This window comes from Oryzias latipes, chromosome 7 (genome assembly GCF_053564925.1).
Source record: "Oryzias latipes strain Hd-rR chromosome 7, Olatipes_Hd-rR_3.1".
Taxonomy (NCBI): Eukaryota; Metazoa; Chordata; class Actinopteri; order Beloniformes; family Adrianichthyidae; genus Oryzias; species Oryzias latipes.
Genome location: NC_136243.1, coordinates 27,008,034 through 27,022,155, shown reverse-complemented (window position 1 = coordinate 27,022,155; position 14,122 = coordinate 27,008,034). Strand labels below are relative to the sequence as shown.

General features: G+C 40.9%; 1 protein-coding gene and 1 long non-coding RNA gene across 4 annotated transcripts in view; one reads left to right on the top strand and one right to left on the bottom strand.

The window, feature by feature from the left end:
• cntn3a.1 (contactin 3a, tandem duplicate 1) overlaps positions 1–14,122 on the bottom strand; it is an 87,547-nt gene that overhangs the window by 27,213 nt on the left and 46,212 nt on the right. The window contains exons 10-12 of one of the 2 annotated variants that reach the window (XM_011476939.4): positions 13,205–13,337; positions 5,182–5,332; positions 79–206 (exon numbers count right to left, since the gene is read on the bottom strand). In XM_011476939.4, the coding sequence (XP_011475241.1) occupies positions 79–206; positions 5,182–5,332; positions 13,205–13,337 (412 nt within the window). The remainder of the gene's footprint in view (positions 1–78; positions 207–5,181; positions 5,333–13,204; positions 13,338–14,122) is intronic. The other variant, XM_011476941.4, reaches the window with a different exon arrangement.
• The window catches only part of LOC110015343 (uncharacterized), a 46,581-nt gene that overhangs the window by 1,772 nt on the left and 30,687 nt on the right, over positions 1–14,122 (top strand). The window contains exons 2-3 of one of the 2 annotated variants that reach the window (XR_002290528.3): positions 394–454; positions 5,678–5,843. This is a non-coding gene — a long non-coding RNA (uncharacterized LOC110015343). Of the gene's footprint in view, positions 1–393; positions 455–5,677; positions 5,844–14,122 lie in introns of those variants that run through there. The other variant, XR_013657531.1, reaches the window with a different exon arrangement.

Genomic DNA, 14,122 nt, shown 5'->3' with positions numbered 1-14,122 from the left:
ACTTCTTTTTTTTTTTTTGAAAATATGTAGACATAAAGAAACATTATTTACTGATAATTTAATAATCACTTTACTCACCTTTTACTGAAAGACTGCCAGCACTGCTTGCTACTCCGAACTGGTTTCTGGCCACACATGTGTAGACTCCAGCATCCGCTTTAGTGACATTTGATAAACGCAGGCTTCCGTTATCCAACACCGTAACTCTGCAGACGACATTTACACACATAAACGGCACATTGAACCTTTGAAATGGTTAAACTTTCAGCCTTTGCGTCCTTTTATTATCTAGTTGTGTGTTAGTCTGTCATAGTGTTCCAGGTGTGGTTTATGCACTCAGCTCTCTGCCAGTTTTCAGTGAGTAATTAGCCTGTTCTGTGCCCACTCTGCCAGATCCACAAGCTCCCATCAACAGAAAACTAGCTGGGAAGGGCAGGTTCATCTCGCCTGATCGGTAAGTGGTAACTTGTTTTGAATTGTTTGTATCACAGGGAACCTTTGTAATGTTATGAGAGAAAATCATTGCTAATTTAAACTGGATACTTTTGGAAATGGAAGTGTTCAAACATTGTTTTGCACAAAAAGATGCAACACAGTGAACATTAACAAGCCAAGTGGAACAAAAGATTTCTCGATGAGTGCCAATCAATGAGTTATATAGGCTAAAGTTGTTACACTAGCTTGTTGCGTATGCAAAGTTGAACGCCATGAGGGATGGGTCGAGATGGCGTGCTACAGATGCACAAAGAGAGCTGGAAAAACAAAGATGTGACTTTCAACAAGTACATTTTGACTGTCAGCTATATATATAATAAAGGAGAACTTCTAGAAAGACATTTTATTAATGTTTAAGGACAGTTTATTAGTTTTTGCAACCAAACAATTTGCTAACAACAACAAGCTTGTCTTTTTTTATTTTTTTTATAAAGTTTCGGTTCTGAAACCCAAACAAATGGTTAATAAAGATATTTTATATCCATCCTGTGGTTTTTGGGTTAAACACAAGTTCTTAAAAACAGTGAGTGTGAGAGAACACTTTTACTTTAAGATTGAAATATTCCACAGCAAAAGCTGTTTAGTTTTTTAGACTGAGTAAAAAATACTTTACCTGTAAGATTTAATTAAAAAAAAAAAAACCCTCAGGGGTGCCCCATCATTTTCTATTTTCAAAATTTCACAAGTTCAAAGTCGCCTTTCTCTGCACCTTCTGTTGTCAAATTCATACATTAACCCATATGATTCTCACTACTGAATCTAATTTTACATTTTACACTCCACATCAGTGTGTAAGGGATTAAGGGTCTTTATAGTGTAAAATATTTGAATGGATTTCAAATTTTTTTTTTCCTTGAACCACTTGGATTTCCAGAATGATAAAACAATGACCTGTTGTGATTTAGAAAGCTGCAGAATTGAAACATATGAAACCACAGTTATATATATGCTCTAAGCTGAATTAGACGAATCCTTGGTAAAAGAACATTAAAAAAAGTTATGGATCTGAATTGTCAGAGGGACAAGACCTGCAGTCTTCATGTGGCATCCTGTGTCAAGCTTCCTCCACTGCAGAGACCCAAAGCAACTCTGTACGATGCAGCAGGGATAAAGGGAGCTCCATCCATCATAAATGCTCGAAATTTGGTCCCTTTTCTTCTAAAGGTTGTTCTAAAGCAATTAAGTTATTGCTAAAATTTGTGGAGCACATAAAAGCCAGAGTGTTGTGATATAGTAAACAGGCACTTTAAGTGTGCCACATTGACCCGTATTAAAGTGAGCTATTGGCAATACACTAAAAGCCTCCCTATGGTGCAACAAAAACTGAGAGGCTGTAAATGAAAACACTTTTTTACCCCCCTAAAAAGCATTGTATAATTAAGTTTGTAAATTACAAGACACTTTTAATATTCTAAAGTGCTGTCTAATTCATTCATATGTCATCTATTCTGTTTTGGTGACGCAGCGTGAGAGCCGCTTGTCTTAATAGCCTCCGAAATTATTTCAGATTAGTCCTAAAGTACAGCATGGTTTTTAAGCATAACCATCTTAGATGCAGTGGTTCAACCCAAAGGTAAAAATACTTAGAGCTTCCTCATAGATGCAACTGCTGCCTGTGATTAGCAGTTGCAAAATTGAATTTGGGTAAGCACTCCTACCTTAATCTCATAATTTTCTGGTAATACATTTTTTGGTTATGAGATTTCTATCAGATGCTTTTCCTACTAATCAGGTTTTACCCTAACTTTAAGATGATTTTTTTTTCCTTACTATAGTAAAGACATTAGAATTAAAATGAATTATGGGTGTTTTACGTGAGCCGGGGGAAATGGATTACGATTCTGTCATTTTCCTGGAGGCACGCTCAGCAGATTTATTTCAAAATGCATCAAATCTAATGCTAACATGACAGGTTGGAGTACTGGCATGACAGATATTACAATAACACTAAACATGGAATCTTTTATGCAGCTCACACACTTTAAGAAAAAGCTAACACAATAAAAAAAAAAGTGCCTTTTTTTTTAATATAAATACCTGCACCCTACATTTTCATCTGGGTTGCAAACATATATACCGGTAGCTTTTTCTTGTGGTTGGAGGTCATGCGTGACTAAACGTGCAGCGGCAGCACTGTAAATACGATTGATATACTTGAGTTCAGACAAGGGAAAACTGCTGAACAAGGTAAACAATTACTTACTTATCTAAAATAAAAAAATGAGGCATCTGCCAGTTGGTTAACATTGTCTCCTGCTAATAAATAGGGGCGGCTCTGGTGCAGAGGAAGAGTAGTTGACCTAAGATCGGAAAATGACAGGTTCGGTTCCTGCCTTGCCCACCCATGTGTTGAAGCTTTCTTGTGCAATACACGGAACCCCATGTTCCTCCTGGTGGCTATACTTTTGTGTCCGTGTTATGCCACATACACGCCGGGCATGTGATGCGCATTCAAGAAAGCGCGAGTTCTTGAACACACATTTTGCATATGGTTGTTCACACTGTACTTTTGCAACCCGATACTAGCGCATGAACCTGCATTTGGAAAATGCTTGGTGTGAAATATCATAGTGGTGCAAATGTCGCGAATCTTGCTCCAGGCTTTTTCTTTCGCAGCTCTATTCTGATATATGAAAGCCTTGGTGTCATATAATTTCTACCAGACACAAACAGCAACTATTAATTTCATGATCAATTTTCAAGCAGTCGGCACTTCTGTAAAATAAACAGGAAGATACCCGTACGTCATTACTAAAGCTGAGTCTCTGATTGGTCAAAGTTCAACTAGTTTAACTTTCAAAACGCGTTCAGTGGCTGCATGTTTTGCACATAGAGCCCAAAAATGGGTGTAGAAACTGGCGTAGGTACAAGTGAATGTGAGAGTTTTGAACACCGAAGCCTGAAATGCACATATATGCGCATTTACTTCGACTTTCCATCACAAGTGGTTACTTCAATGCACATGGTTGAGGTGCATTGAAGTGTGTGTGCGTGGTTAAATGGGACTTTGTCTGTAAAGCTCTTCGGGTCTTAAAGCAGGGTAAAAAAAAGCACAACACAGTATTCCCTCAGTTATTGCAGGGATTGCCTTATAAAAATGCTCTCTACACACTATAAACTTTTTTCTTAGACAGACAAACATTTTCACAAGGGGTGTGTATCGGCAAGAGTCTGGCGATACGATACGTATCCTGATACACGTGATGAGGTAACGTGACGGGGTGAAGGAGAGCGCTTTAATGTGGCTAAGATGCTTTATTTACATGACAGTCTGCACTGCAGCTCAGCAGCTCCGTTTTCTCTCACACGGAAGTAAACACTGTACACATCACTCGGATCCATCAGGTCGCTGAACAAGAATCTAGTGCTGTGAAGTTCCGCAGAGCTGTGGCCCGCTTTGCTGACAGCATTTTGACTGACGCTCTGTGCATGACCCGCAGCACTGCTTCACACATTCTTATCAGAGCCCACTATGCCAATATCTATTCCATGTTGCTGCCAATATCATAAAAACGTGCAATGCACGTTTTTATGATATTGGCAGCAACATGGAATAGAGTTTGGGTTCAGTACCCATCCTAAGTAAAAACTAAGTAGTTTATGTCTCAGAACAACAAAACAAGCTGTTTCTCGTTGAGACCTTATAGTTGCTTTGTGCGGTGTAGAATTGCTCAAAGAGGCTCTGTGTGCTCTGCTGCCAACTAGCGGTCGGAGGTTTAAGTGATAAACAAGAGTCAGAGGCTTCAGGACGCCCATAAATTATTAAATAAATATCACCCTAACAGCATTTTATATCGATGCATTTTATATTTTTATCGATACAAATATTGTCAAATGAATATCGCGATATGTCGTCAAAAAAATTTTTTGCCTACATTTTTCCCTTTTGCTTAAACTCTAAAAGTTTGCTTAAAAATAAGTTTTTAAATTAATTTTATAATTTTAGTTTTTAGAATGCAAACAAAGATCTGTTCACGACAAAAGCTGAACGCATTCTGTACAGGAAAAACGCCACGGTAAAGGTTGATTGACAAGGTCAACATCCAATCATGATGCAGAGCACAGCAGTCAATACAGTTAAGCATTTGTATTGAAATATTAAATGGGATTGAATAATATAAATGCAATATTGTATATAATAGGGCTGGGTATCACCAGTAATTCCAGAATCGATTTGATTCAAAAAATAACTGAAGCACATGCCTTTTGTGCCTCCACAACTATCAGGAGCAGGTGAATCTTCAGCAGTTTTTCACTGATGAGTTCTTTTGGGTATTTCCTTCTGTTCTACTGTCTCCATGGTGGTCTGGATCACCATCTGCCTAGTGCTGCAATGACCCTTCAGGCCTTACATGGTGCTAATGAGCTGATGGATCAGCGTATCGATCTAAGTGCGGCAGTCTTGAAACAGCCAATGATCTTAAGTAAACAGTGCAGAAACAGCTCTGAGTCTAACCAGGAGAGCAAAGTATAACAGAGTTGGAGGAAGGAGACAGGGGAAGCAATGAAGTGTTGAATCAGTGATCCAATCCAAAGATTTTTTTTACTTCTTACATTTTCCAGTTGAATATTAAGGACATGATACATAAAAAAGTCAATAGAAATAATACTACAGAAAATATTGTCTAGGAAAAGCAGAAAAACAAAAATGTTTACACACCATCTCTGTTTAAAATATCCTGGTACCTGTGGCTCTCTCGAATGGCTTCCTCCCCCTTCCTCCATGAGATCACGCCACGAGGAGACATCCTAGGTTTACATTCCATTAGAACGTCACCACCCTGTCGGGCCAAAGTTTGGGCCTTTACCAAGTTCTGGGAGAAGTCTGGAGCGATAGCTGATGAGAGAGGGAAACAGAAAGGCATGTGAATATTATGAAGGATACAAACGACAAAGAGAAAATCTAATGCTAAAGAATGCTCGAGTGGAAGAGCTTCCTAAAACATGTGGGTCACTCCGTCCATTAGGCAGGTCAGAGTTCAAATTTTGTTCCTCATAGATGCACAAGCCTTTGTTTGCACACAAATGCAGCAATTTGTATTTTATTTGGAAAGAAGGTGGTTTTCCAAGTTTGTGTATTTCACTTGAAAATGTATCATGATTAAGAAGTGTGCTGCAGGGCTTGGAAGAAAAAAATGAAAGAATGCAAAACAAAACTGAGGCTTTGTTGTTGCTTCTCCAGGTCTTAATTACTAATGCACCGCTATCAGGAGCTGTTTGTGCGTGCACCGACTCAGCAAAAAGCTTTTCAACGTCGCCACACAAGCTGGCGCCAGTGACACTGTTGCAAGCAAGTTAAACACTTGCATATACAATGAATTAACAAAATAAAATGTGTGCTAAACATAGCAGAGTATTTGTCATTTGGTTTGATGTAAAACTAAAGCTGCAGTTATAAAAGTTACGCAATGAGAATATCAGGGTAGCAATGAAAAAACGAAGAATTTGGTGTGGAGAAATGTGTTTTGTGGTTGAATATGTAAGTACTGAATGATGACAAAGTTCCTAAACAGTCAAAGCTGGAATCTTTTACTTTAACAATCAAAATAAAGACTAATTCAAAGTAAAAGCCCCACTCCGATCATTTTTTTAAGCTATTGCAAAAGCGTTCCCAGTGATCTTTTAATTATGGTTATGACAGTTTTAGCTAAAACCTGTCGTTTTCTGGGGAATAGAAAATTCACTTCAGAGTTGTGGGCAGGACTGTTGGCCCCCCCTTTCCATCCCTGTTGCTGAGAGCTATCTGTTAACACACTTTCCCCCAACCAAAAAAAATAGAGAGCAATATCGGAGCTATCCAGCCGCACAGTTTTGAGCCAGATGGCAGGTACATGGATCTAATCATTTACAAAAAGATGCATCGGGGCAGGAAGACTCGGGCCTGCCCATTGTATTTTCTACATTTTCAACAGCATAATTTCATCTGCTCCGGATTCACAATGATTTGCATAAATAAATATTTAGAAGTGCAATTTAAGCTTAACTTTCTTTATATATGTCCTCCATCATTAGAAAAATTCTATAAGAAAATGTTAAAACACCAAAAACATGATTTTCATCAGAGTGGGTCTTTTTAGTTTCATTCATGGTTTGGTCCTTTAATAGCATAACCTCTATATAAATCCACCCAGACATATCCTCTGCAGTAACAACTCAGAATCAGACACATCCAGTTACTGTATGTAAGCTGCCAATCACTTATGAGTCTCTCAAAACACAAAGCTGAAGTTGGTTTGAGAAGAGGCTTTGACAGACTGCTGTTCCTCAACTTCAAGAAATGTGTTGTCAAACATTCATAGAAAGTGAGCTAACTGCATAAATATTACATGCGTCTTTCAGTACCAAAGATTTGTAGCCTGTTTATTTGAAATCTGAAGTGGTATTTGCAAGATGTTGTAGCTGAAGGTAGTTAGTGCTCGTCTCTCAGAAGTGACATTCTTGTAAGAGAAGCGATCAGTCTGTAACTTTGTAAGCTTGCTGGAACTCAGAAAACAGCTGACAGATACAAATAGAACTAAGAAATGTTGCCTGCAGCGAAGAAAAAATAAAAAACTTCAAATGGAAGGATGGGATTGGTGACATTACAGAACATGACTTACACTTGGCCCTGAAGAGATTGTGACAAATTGTCAGAAGCCTCTGGAGGGAAAATTGGCACATTGCGAACAGTCTTTACAGTGGTGTTGACATCAACAGGCGATTTAATTCTACTGTGAGAGGAATATCTGCGAGATCTTCTCCAATCTTTACACCCTCGTACCTGGAGCAAGGACTTATGAGAGTCTTATAATTTAGTGTCTTGAGATTAATAGCGTAGATAAAAAACTCAGCAGAAGCACAACCACTGAGATGAACAGGAATTCCACCCTACATGCCTCAGAAATCTGTTTTTAAAGCTGTTTTGATTAAGACGTGTGCAACGCTGCATCAGGATGAAGCAGAAACAGCTGCAACCGACAGTTAAACTTCAGACTTTTACGACAAATGACTAATTTTATACCTTTGCAAGTAAAATTGAATGCTGTTGCAATGTGCAATGCGATGTGCTGTTGACTTTTTTGGAGCAGGGGACCCTGCAGCAGGGGCTGTATTCATGTTTGAAAATATTTAATACAACCAGAGACATACAGATGCTGCTTGCAGGTGGATTGCAGTGAGGCCTGTTCAGGTAGGAGGATGCTGTGGAGCTCATCACTTTGTGGACGATTGTTAGGGCTGCAAATCTTATTAGGGCAGGAAAAGGAAGCCAGTGCAGAGATCTGAATGGTGGAGCGAGATTTGTCCTTTATGGTTGGATAGAAAACCAACAACAACATGCATCTGGGATCATTTGAAGGTTCTGCTTGGCGCTAGCCCCTTTTTGGAACATTGTCGTACTCAGACGAAAAGATAAGTGCCTCTATAAGGCGCACACATTTTTTGCAGAATTTGAGACGGACAGGGTGGCAGAAAATGGAGTCCGTCATCATATTTTCTTCTCATGGTAGCATTTTCTGATAACTCTCGCCTGTGCCACTAGTTGTGATTGAACAAAAAAAGCGTATAAAAACGTGTATAATTTGAGCACAGTGTGATTGAAGGCAGAATGTGTCTTTACCTTAAAAAACTGATCAACAGCACAAAAATTGGGCTGAATTTTTGCCCAACTTTGCAAGACCTATTTACCAATCGAAACACTTATACCATTGACTACTTTACAAAACAGTTTATTGTTGGTTTGTATGAGTTTATTTAGTGATAAACCCCTAGCTTTTAAGGTGTTTTTCATTCATTAATTTATTTTCTTAACCTGCTATGTCCCAACAGAAGCATAAAGGTATTTATGTGATTCGTTGAATGATTCAGGCTGCCATAAGATTGTTTTAGCACATTTGAGGTAACCATTAATCAAAATTTTCGCCATCTTTTGCGATATGCATATTGCACATCTTGATATTGTGGTAGCAATACATTTGCGATTTTTAGTGCAGGCTGACATACGGTACTTTAAAAATTGAAATTTTGAAATCCAAATTAATTGAAAGAGAGAATAAAATGTGGGATTACTGGTTTGGTAAACTATAACTATTTTAAATCCAACAAATCTAACAAGGAAGACGAAATGTGTATTACATTTCCTGATGCTGAGATCAATGCAAAAGCTTTAAATGAATATATGTATGAATGATAAATTCAACTTTACTTTGCAGTGATGTTCCTGAAAACAATTTGTAAATCCCAAATCCCTCTTCCTCACATTGTTATTCCTTACCCTTCTGCAGCCTTTTACAGCCTAGGTTTTAAAAAGGAAGACTAGCTTTTTAAATGTCTAAAGTTCAACATCTTGACTTACAAAAGCAAGATAAAATCTGGTTCTCACAAAGTCCAGCAATCAGATAAAGTAGCCTTAGATAAGAACATCTTTGCCGCTTCCAGTTTGGAGGACCCTACTTTAATGGAGGAGAATGAAGGATCATCATTGTGATGACCTTTTCAAAAGGGTCATATTTGACCATTTGCTGGACAACAGTTTAGGACCTGAGTTCTTATAATCTGGTGAGTTATGAAGTTATTGCCAAATAATTGCCACAGTGGGAAGGAAGATCCAAAAGGAAGAAAAAACAAACAAACCATGAAAGGTTTTAAGACCTCTAGCTTAACTCTTTCACGCCTGAGTTTTATCTCCCTTGTTGACATTACTTGAATGACCATAACTCTTCAACCATTACACAAAGAATTCTGAAGCAGAGAAGCAGCTTTGCGCTGATGAGCAGCTCTCTACATCAAGACAATAATATAGTGTTGTATATTGGTACAAAGCTGCTTTTTTGTGTGTGTGTGTGTGTGTGTGTGTGTAAACGATCGAAAGGTTATGGTATGCAACAGTATTTCATATCACTGGAAGTAGCTCTGTTACTAACCCTTTAACACCAGAGATGTCGCCAGCAACAGCGAAATAACCCACTCTTTGACATACAGTTACTCTTTGACCATTTATGCGGTCAACGTGAATCGTCTGATTCTGACGTGGGGAAAAGGCTTTGAACCAACATGCAACACATTACTAACAAAGTGTTGCATTAAGGCGCAAAGCCACATTGCTCAGCTGATTTACGCTGATAGCATCAGTCCTTCACTATTGTAAAGTGTGGTATATCAGCACAAGGCTGCTTTAGTCCACCTCAGAATCCCCTGGGATTACCGGTAAATTAGTTGTGTAAATGGAACTTTAAATATCAACGAATGCTCTGACTAAAGATGTAAAGTTGTTGCTTTTAACTGTTTGATTTCAAAAAGACTCAAAGTCGGCGGTTTCCCCGGCCGGTTGGCTGCCTCGGTCCCGTCGAGGCCTGACCAGAGCTCTTCTAGGGCTGGCGTTTGGGGGTGGGGGCCTGGGCTTGCTCCGGGGGGGGCCGGCGCTTTCTGGCTCCCCTCTCTCTGTGTGGGGGTGGTGGTGCTGGGCCTGGGGTGTCTGCGCCTCCGGGGGTGGGGCCCCGGGGCTGGGTGGGCCTGGCCCCCTTGCTGGGGGGGGGGCGGGGGACGGCTGTTTGACCACCGGGGGACAGTCTATCATCTGTCCCCAACTTACCCCCTTCCTCATATAACCTCATAATAGGGTGAGGGGGTGGGGGGCTTAACCTGCGATGAGCCTTGGGGGGGGTTTACTAGGCAGTGACCCCCCTCCTGTGGTTGCCGTATGGAGTGGGCCCCCCCTCTTTCGGTTTTATTTGCACCTTAGACATGTAGGGCCCTTGGTAGGGGGGGTGCTTGGACATCACTGCCAGCAAGCAGCGGATGTCCTCCTAGCACCCTACCCGCCAATTTTAACCGCACCTTAGACATTTAGGGCCCCTTGGTGGGGAGGGTGAGGGGACGTCACTGTGAGTAATCAGGAGACGTCCCCTTAGTGCCCTACCCGCCAATTTTAACCGCACCCCCCTTAGTACACACACCCCTCCCCCCTCAATATATACATCCCAACATAAACACACACACATGCACACACACACTCTCTCAAACACACATACACGCACACACATTTTGCAAGGAAGGTGGGACCTAGGACCATCTGTCCCCTGCCTCTTCCCTGGTGGGGGGTACGGGCCCCTTTGCAACGGCGGCTGTGTCCCCGGGGTGCCGGCTTCCTGGGCCCGGCGGTGCTCTCTCCGTGCGGTGGGGGGGTTCACATTACATCTGAGCCGGGGGTGTTCGTGTCCCTGGGGGGTGGGTTCTGGTCCTTGCTCCTGAGTGCTGGGCCCCGCCAAATTTCCAACTGTGGCCGAGCCTGGTCGGGCCATATTTACAACACCCCTTGTGGGCCCTCTTTTTCCCCGGGGTTCCCCCCTTCTGGGCGGGGGCGGCGGGCCCCTGCCTCGCTCCTCCCTGGACCAACCGTGGGCCGGGCGGATGGCTGCCTAGAGTGCGGAGTGGGTCTCCCTTGGGGGGTCCTGGCTCGTACCTGGGGTTGGGGCGGGGGGATGCCCGGAACTCCTGGGTGGTGGTGGGGTGCTCGTCTGGGGCTGTGGGCGTCCTTCTCCGGTGGGGCCCTGCGTTGGGTTCTCCCGGCGCGGCGGGGGGGCTGCTCTCCTGGTTGGGCTGGGGCGGCGCCCTCTTTCCCTCCGTGCCTCCCTGCTCTCTGGCTCTGGGGGCCTTGCGGCGGCCCTGCTGGCCCTGGCCTGGGTGGCGGGCTTGGTCGCCCGGGCGGCGGTTGTTCCCTGCCGGTTCCCGTGTGGCGTTGGGGGGATTCCGGCTGCCGCTGCTGGTGGGGGTCTTGGGGTGGGGATGGCTGGGCACTCTCCCTCCTTCTTTTCACGTTCCACCATCCATTTTAGAAGAACATAAACACTCACCTGAGCACAGGTGTTAGCTCAACAGACTGAATGACTGAAATATTTCACACTAGTTGGTTTTAAGGCATAAGTATGCGTGTGAACACTATCTGTTTTGTGTACATGTCGACAGGTGGACATTTTTGCAACTAACAGGTGTGTTTATAACATTTGAGTGTGTGTGTGGACAGGCTCCGCCCTTTTTTTTTTTTTTTTTTTTTTTTACATTTGAACCTTACCATAATGATTAACAACCAGTAAACTTGTTGCTTTATGCTGCTTCATGGTCTTATCCCCCTTCCCCTCCTATTATCACCCCCTACCCCCCCTCTCTCTAACGTCCCTCTCTCTTCTTCCCCTCTTTCCTTTTCCGTCCGGTCCAACACCAAAGATTTTCAGACATGATTGAAATTAATAAAGTTTGGCCTCAATTACAAAAGGGGTTTATTCAGACATACCTTTGGTTTGTCTGAAGATTAATAACCCCTCTTGTTAAAGTAAAATATGTCCAACCCAAGAGGCCCTCAGCTCTCATCTGTCTGCCTAGCTGTTGGACAGGACAAGTTGACAAAAAAAGACTCAAAGTACAGATTTTTCTGCAAATTTTACCAGCTAAAAGCCTCTTTTATCTTTAAAACACATCACAGGTGAAGCTCGTTCCAAACGTTCAGCATCAGTGCCTGAAGATAAATGTGATTCCTGTCTTGAAGATGTTATTGTCTATGGCTTTAAAATACAAAGTTCAACCCAAACTATTTTATTGAGACAGATGAAACCAAAACAGAAAGATCTGACCTTAAAGCAGAGCATCACATTTGTGGCGAAGCAAACATATCTGCACAAAAATGTCAAACTGTCTTTAGATCACAGCCCAAAGGGTTATGATATGACAATTTCTACAGCTGCATGACTAAGGTGCCTTGAGTTGATGGCATTTTCAATCTAAATTCTGCAGTCATAGATGTGTTCGAAAGCTAAAGCATGGTTGAGTCATGCAATCAAACAACAAAGGGCATCTCAGAGAGTCTAAAACAGAGTGCAGAAAAAAACCCTGCATTACGAGATCCAGGCCAGTCAAGTGTAAGAACGCCTGATTAGAGCTGCCTCAGTTCTGCCATAAATGTATTTCAGTGAATCAGTTTTTCCTGTTCCAAAGACACAATCTGTTTTATTAAATCTATTCATTTTTTTCCATTGTTCAAAAGCAAGGTAAAAATTAGATTGAACTGAAATTAAGTGTATTATCAGTAGTCATGATGTTATTACTTTCTGGGGTTAACAAGGAAAGAAATGAAATCACAAATCACCTCCAAAAAATTGTAAAAGAAAATAATACCATAAATGAACCTTGTTGCCTAATTCCACGTATGACTTATAAAATTAGGAGAATAAGACAAGCATTGCCAGTGTCTGAGATATTCTGGGTCATTCTAAGCCAAATACTTTGATGTAAACCACAAACATGCCTATACAGTACACGTGTTTTAAATTTATATTTTAAAAATGCTAAACGAAAGAAAACTAACATTTTCTTTATGTAAATTCAAATGTTTCGTTAACTTCACACTGTCTTTATGCATAAAGTGAGACATTGTGACCTTCTATGTCATTGCTTTAGTGGGTTCTATCAATGTAACAAATCTGGGGGAGAAATATTTTCCTTTTTATATAAACTTTAAAAAGAAAGTGCCTTTCAATTACTCAGCTGCAGTTTTGTCTTGAAAGAAAACAAACAGTAAGAGCAAAGACGTGTTTTAGTGAAATTCCTTTGTAAAGGGACAGATCTGCAGATAAGTGTGTAAAATGTTCTGCTAGTATGAGTGTAGAAGTGAGAGCTTCTGTAAGAGCTCAGATGTGTAACAGTCACTGTTCTCATGAAAGCCTTGTGTGGTGGGTCTTACCAAGAACTCTGAGCTGAGCGTTGCAAAAGATTCGGCCATACTTGTTCTCTGCCACACACTGGTACATTCCCACATCGACCAGATTTAGACTTCTTATTGTCAGGACTCCGTCATTTACCTCAATTCTGTCCTGCTGAAGACAAACAAACACATATGAATGTATGCAGTACTCACTCCTAAAATACTCTGACATATATAACCTCCTGCCACTTAAACCAACAAGAACTGAGCTTTTCATGTATTTTCTCTCTACATGTGTATTTTTCTTCATTTCAAACTAAATTATCGACACTTTTTTTAGCTTGATCAACTAGGCTTCTCTTTTTAGCAAAGTCATTAATACTCCACTCGTGTTGTTATTGCTATAAATGAGATAAACCGACTAATTTATTAGTATTTTTGAATAAAAAAGACCAATTTTATGTTTGTTTTTTTTGGGTGTATTTCAAATCTAAAAAAACTGTTTTGTTAGAATCTCTCTATCATTTTCTGAACCATAACTAAATGGATTCAGACATGTCATGATCTTAACTAACACTTTGGGATAACATTTGTAGTTATTCAAGTAAATTTAGCAAGCAATCATATATTCAAGTCTTTTCTAAAATATGATGCTGTTATAGTTTGGTAGTGTTGGACTAAAACACCAGTGTTGTGTGGATCTAAAGATGTTTTGACTACCACTTTACTGAGTGTGTTCATTGAAATGAATGGCCTGATTAAGCTCAAGCTTTAGACACACGTTTTCCCTTTCCTTTGGGGACCTGATAATTAAAAAACCTTGTAATTTATAGAGGTCTTATTGGGTCCACAGTGACTAAATGGAACCACCTCCTGTCTTACATACTGAGGCGTTATCAAACAATGGCTGATGTCAAAGCTCTCAGGAATTAGTCAAGAAGAATAAGCAGGCCGGGG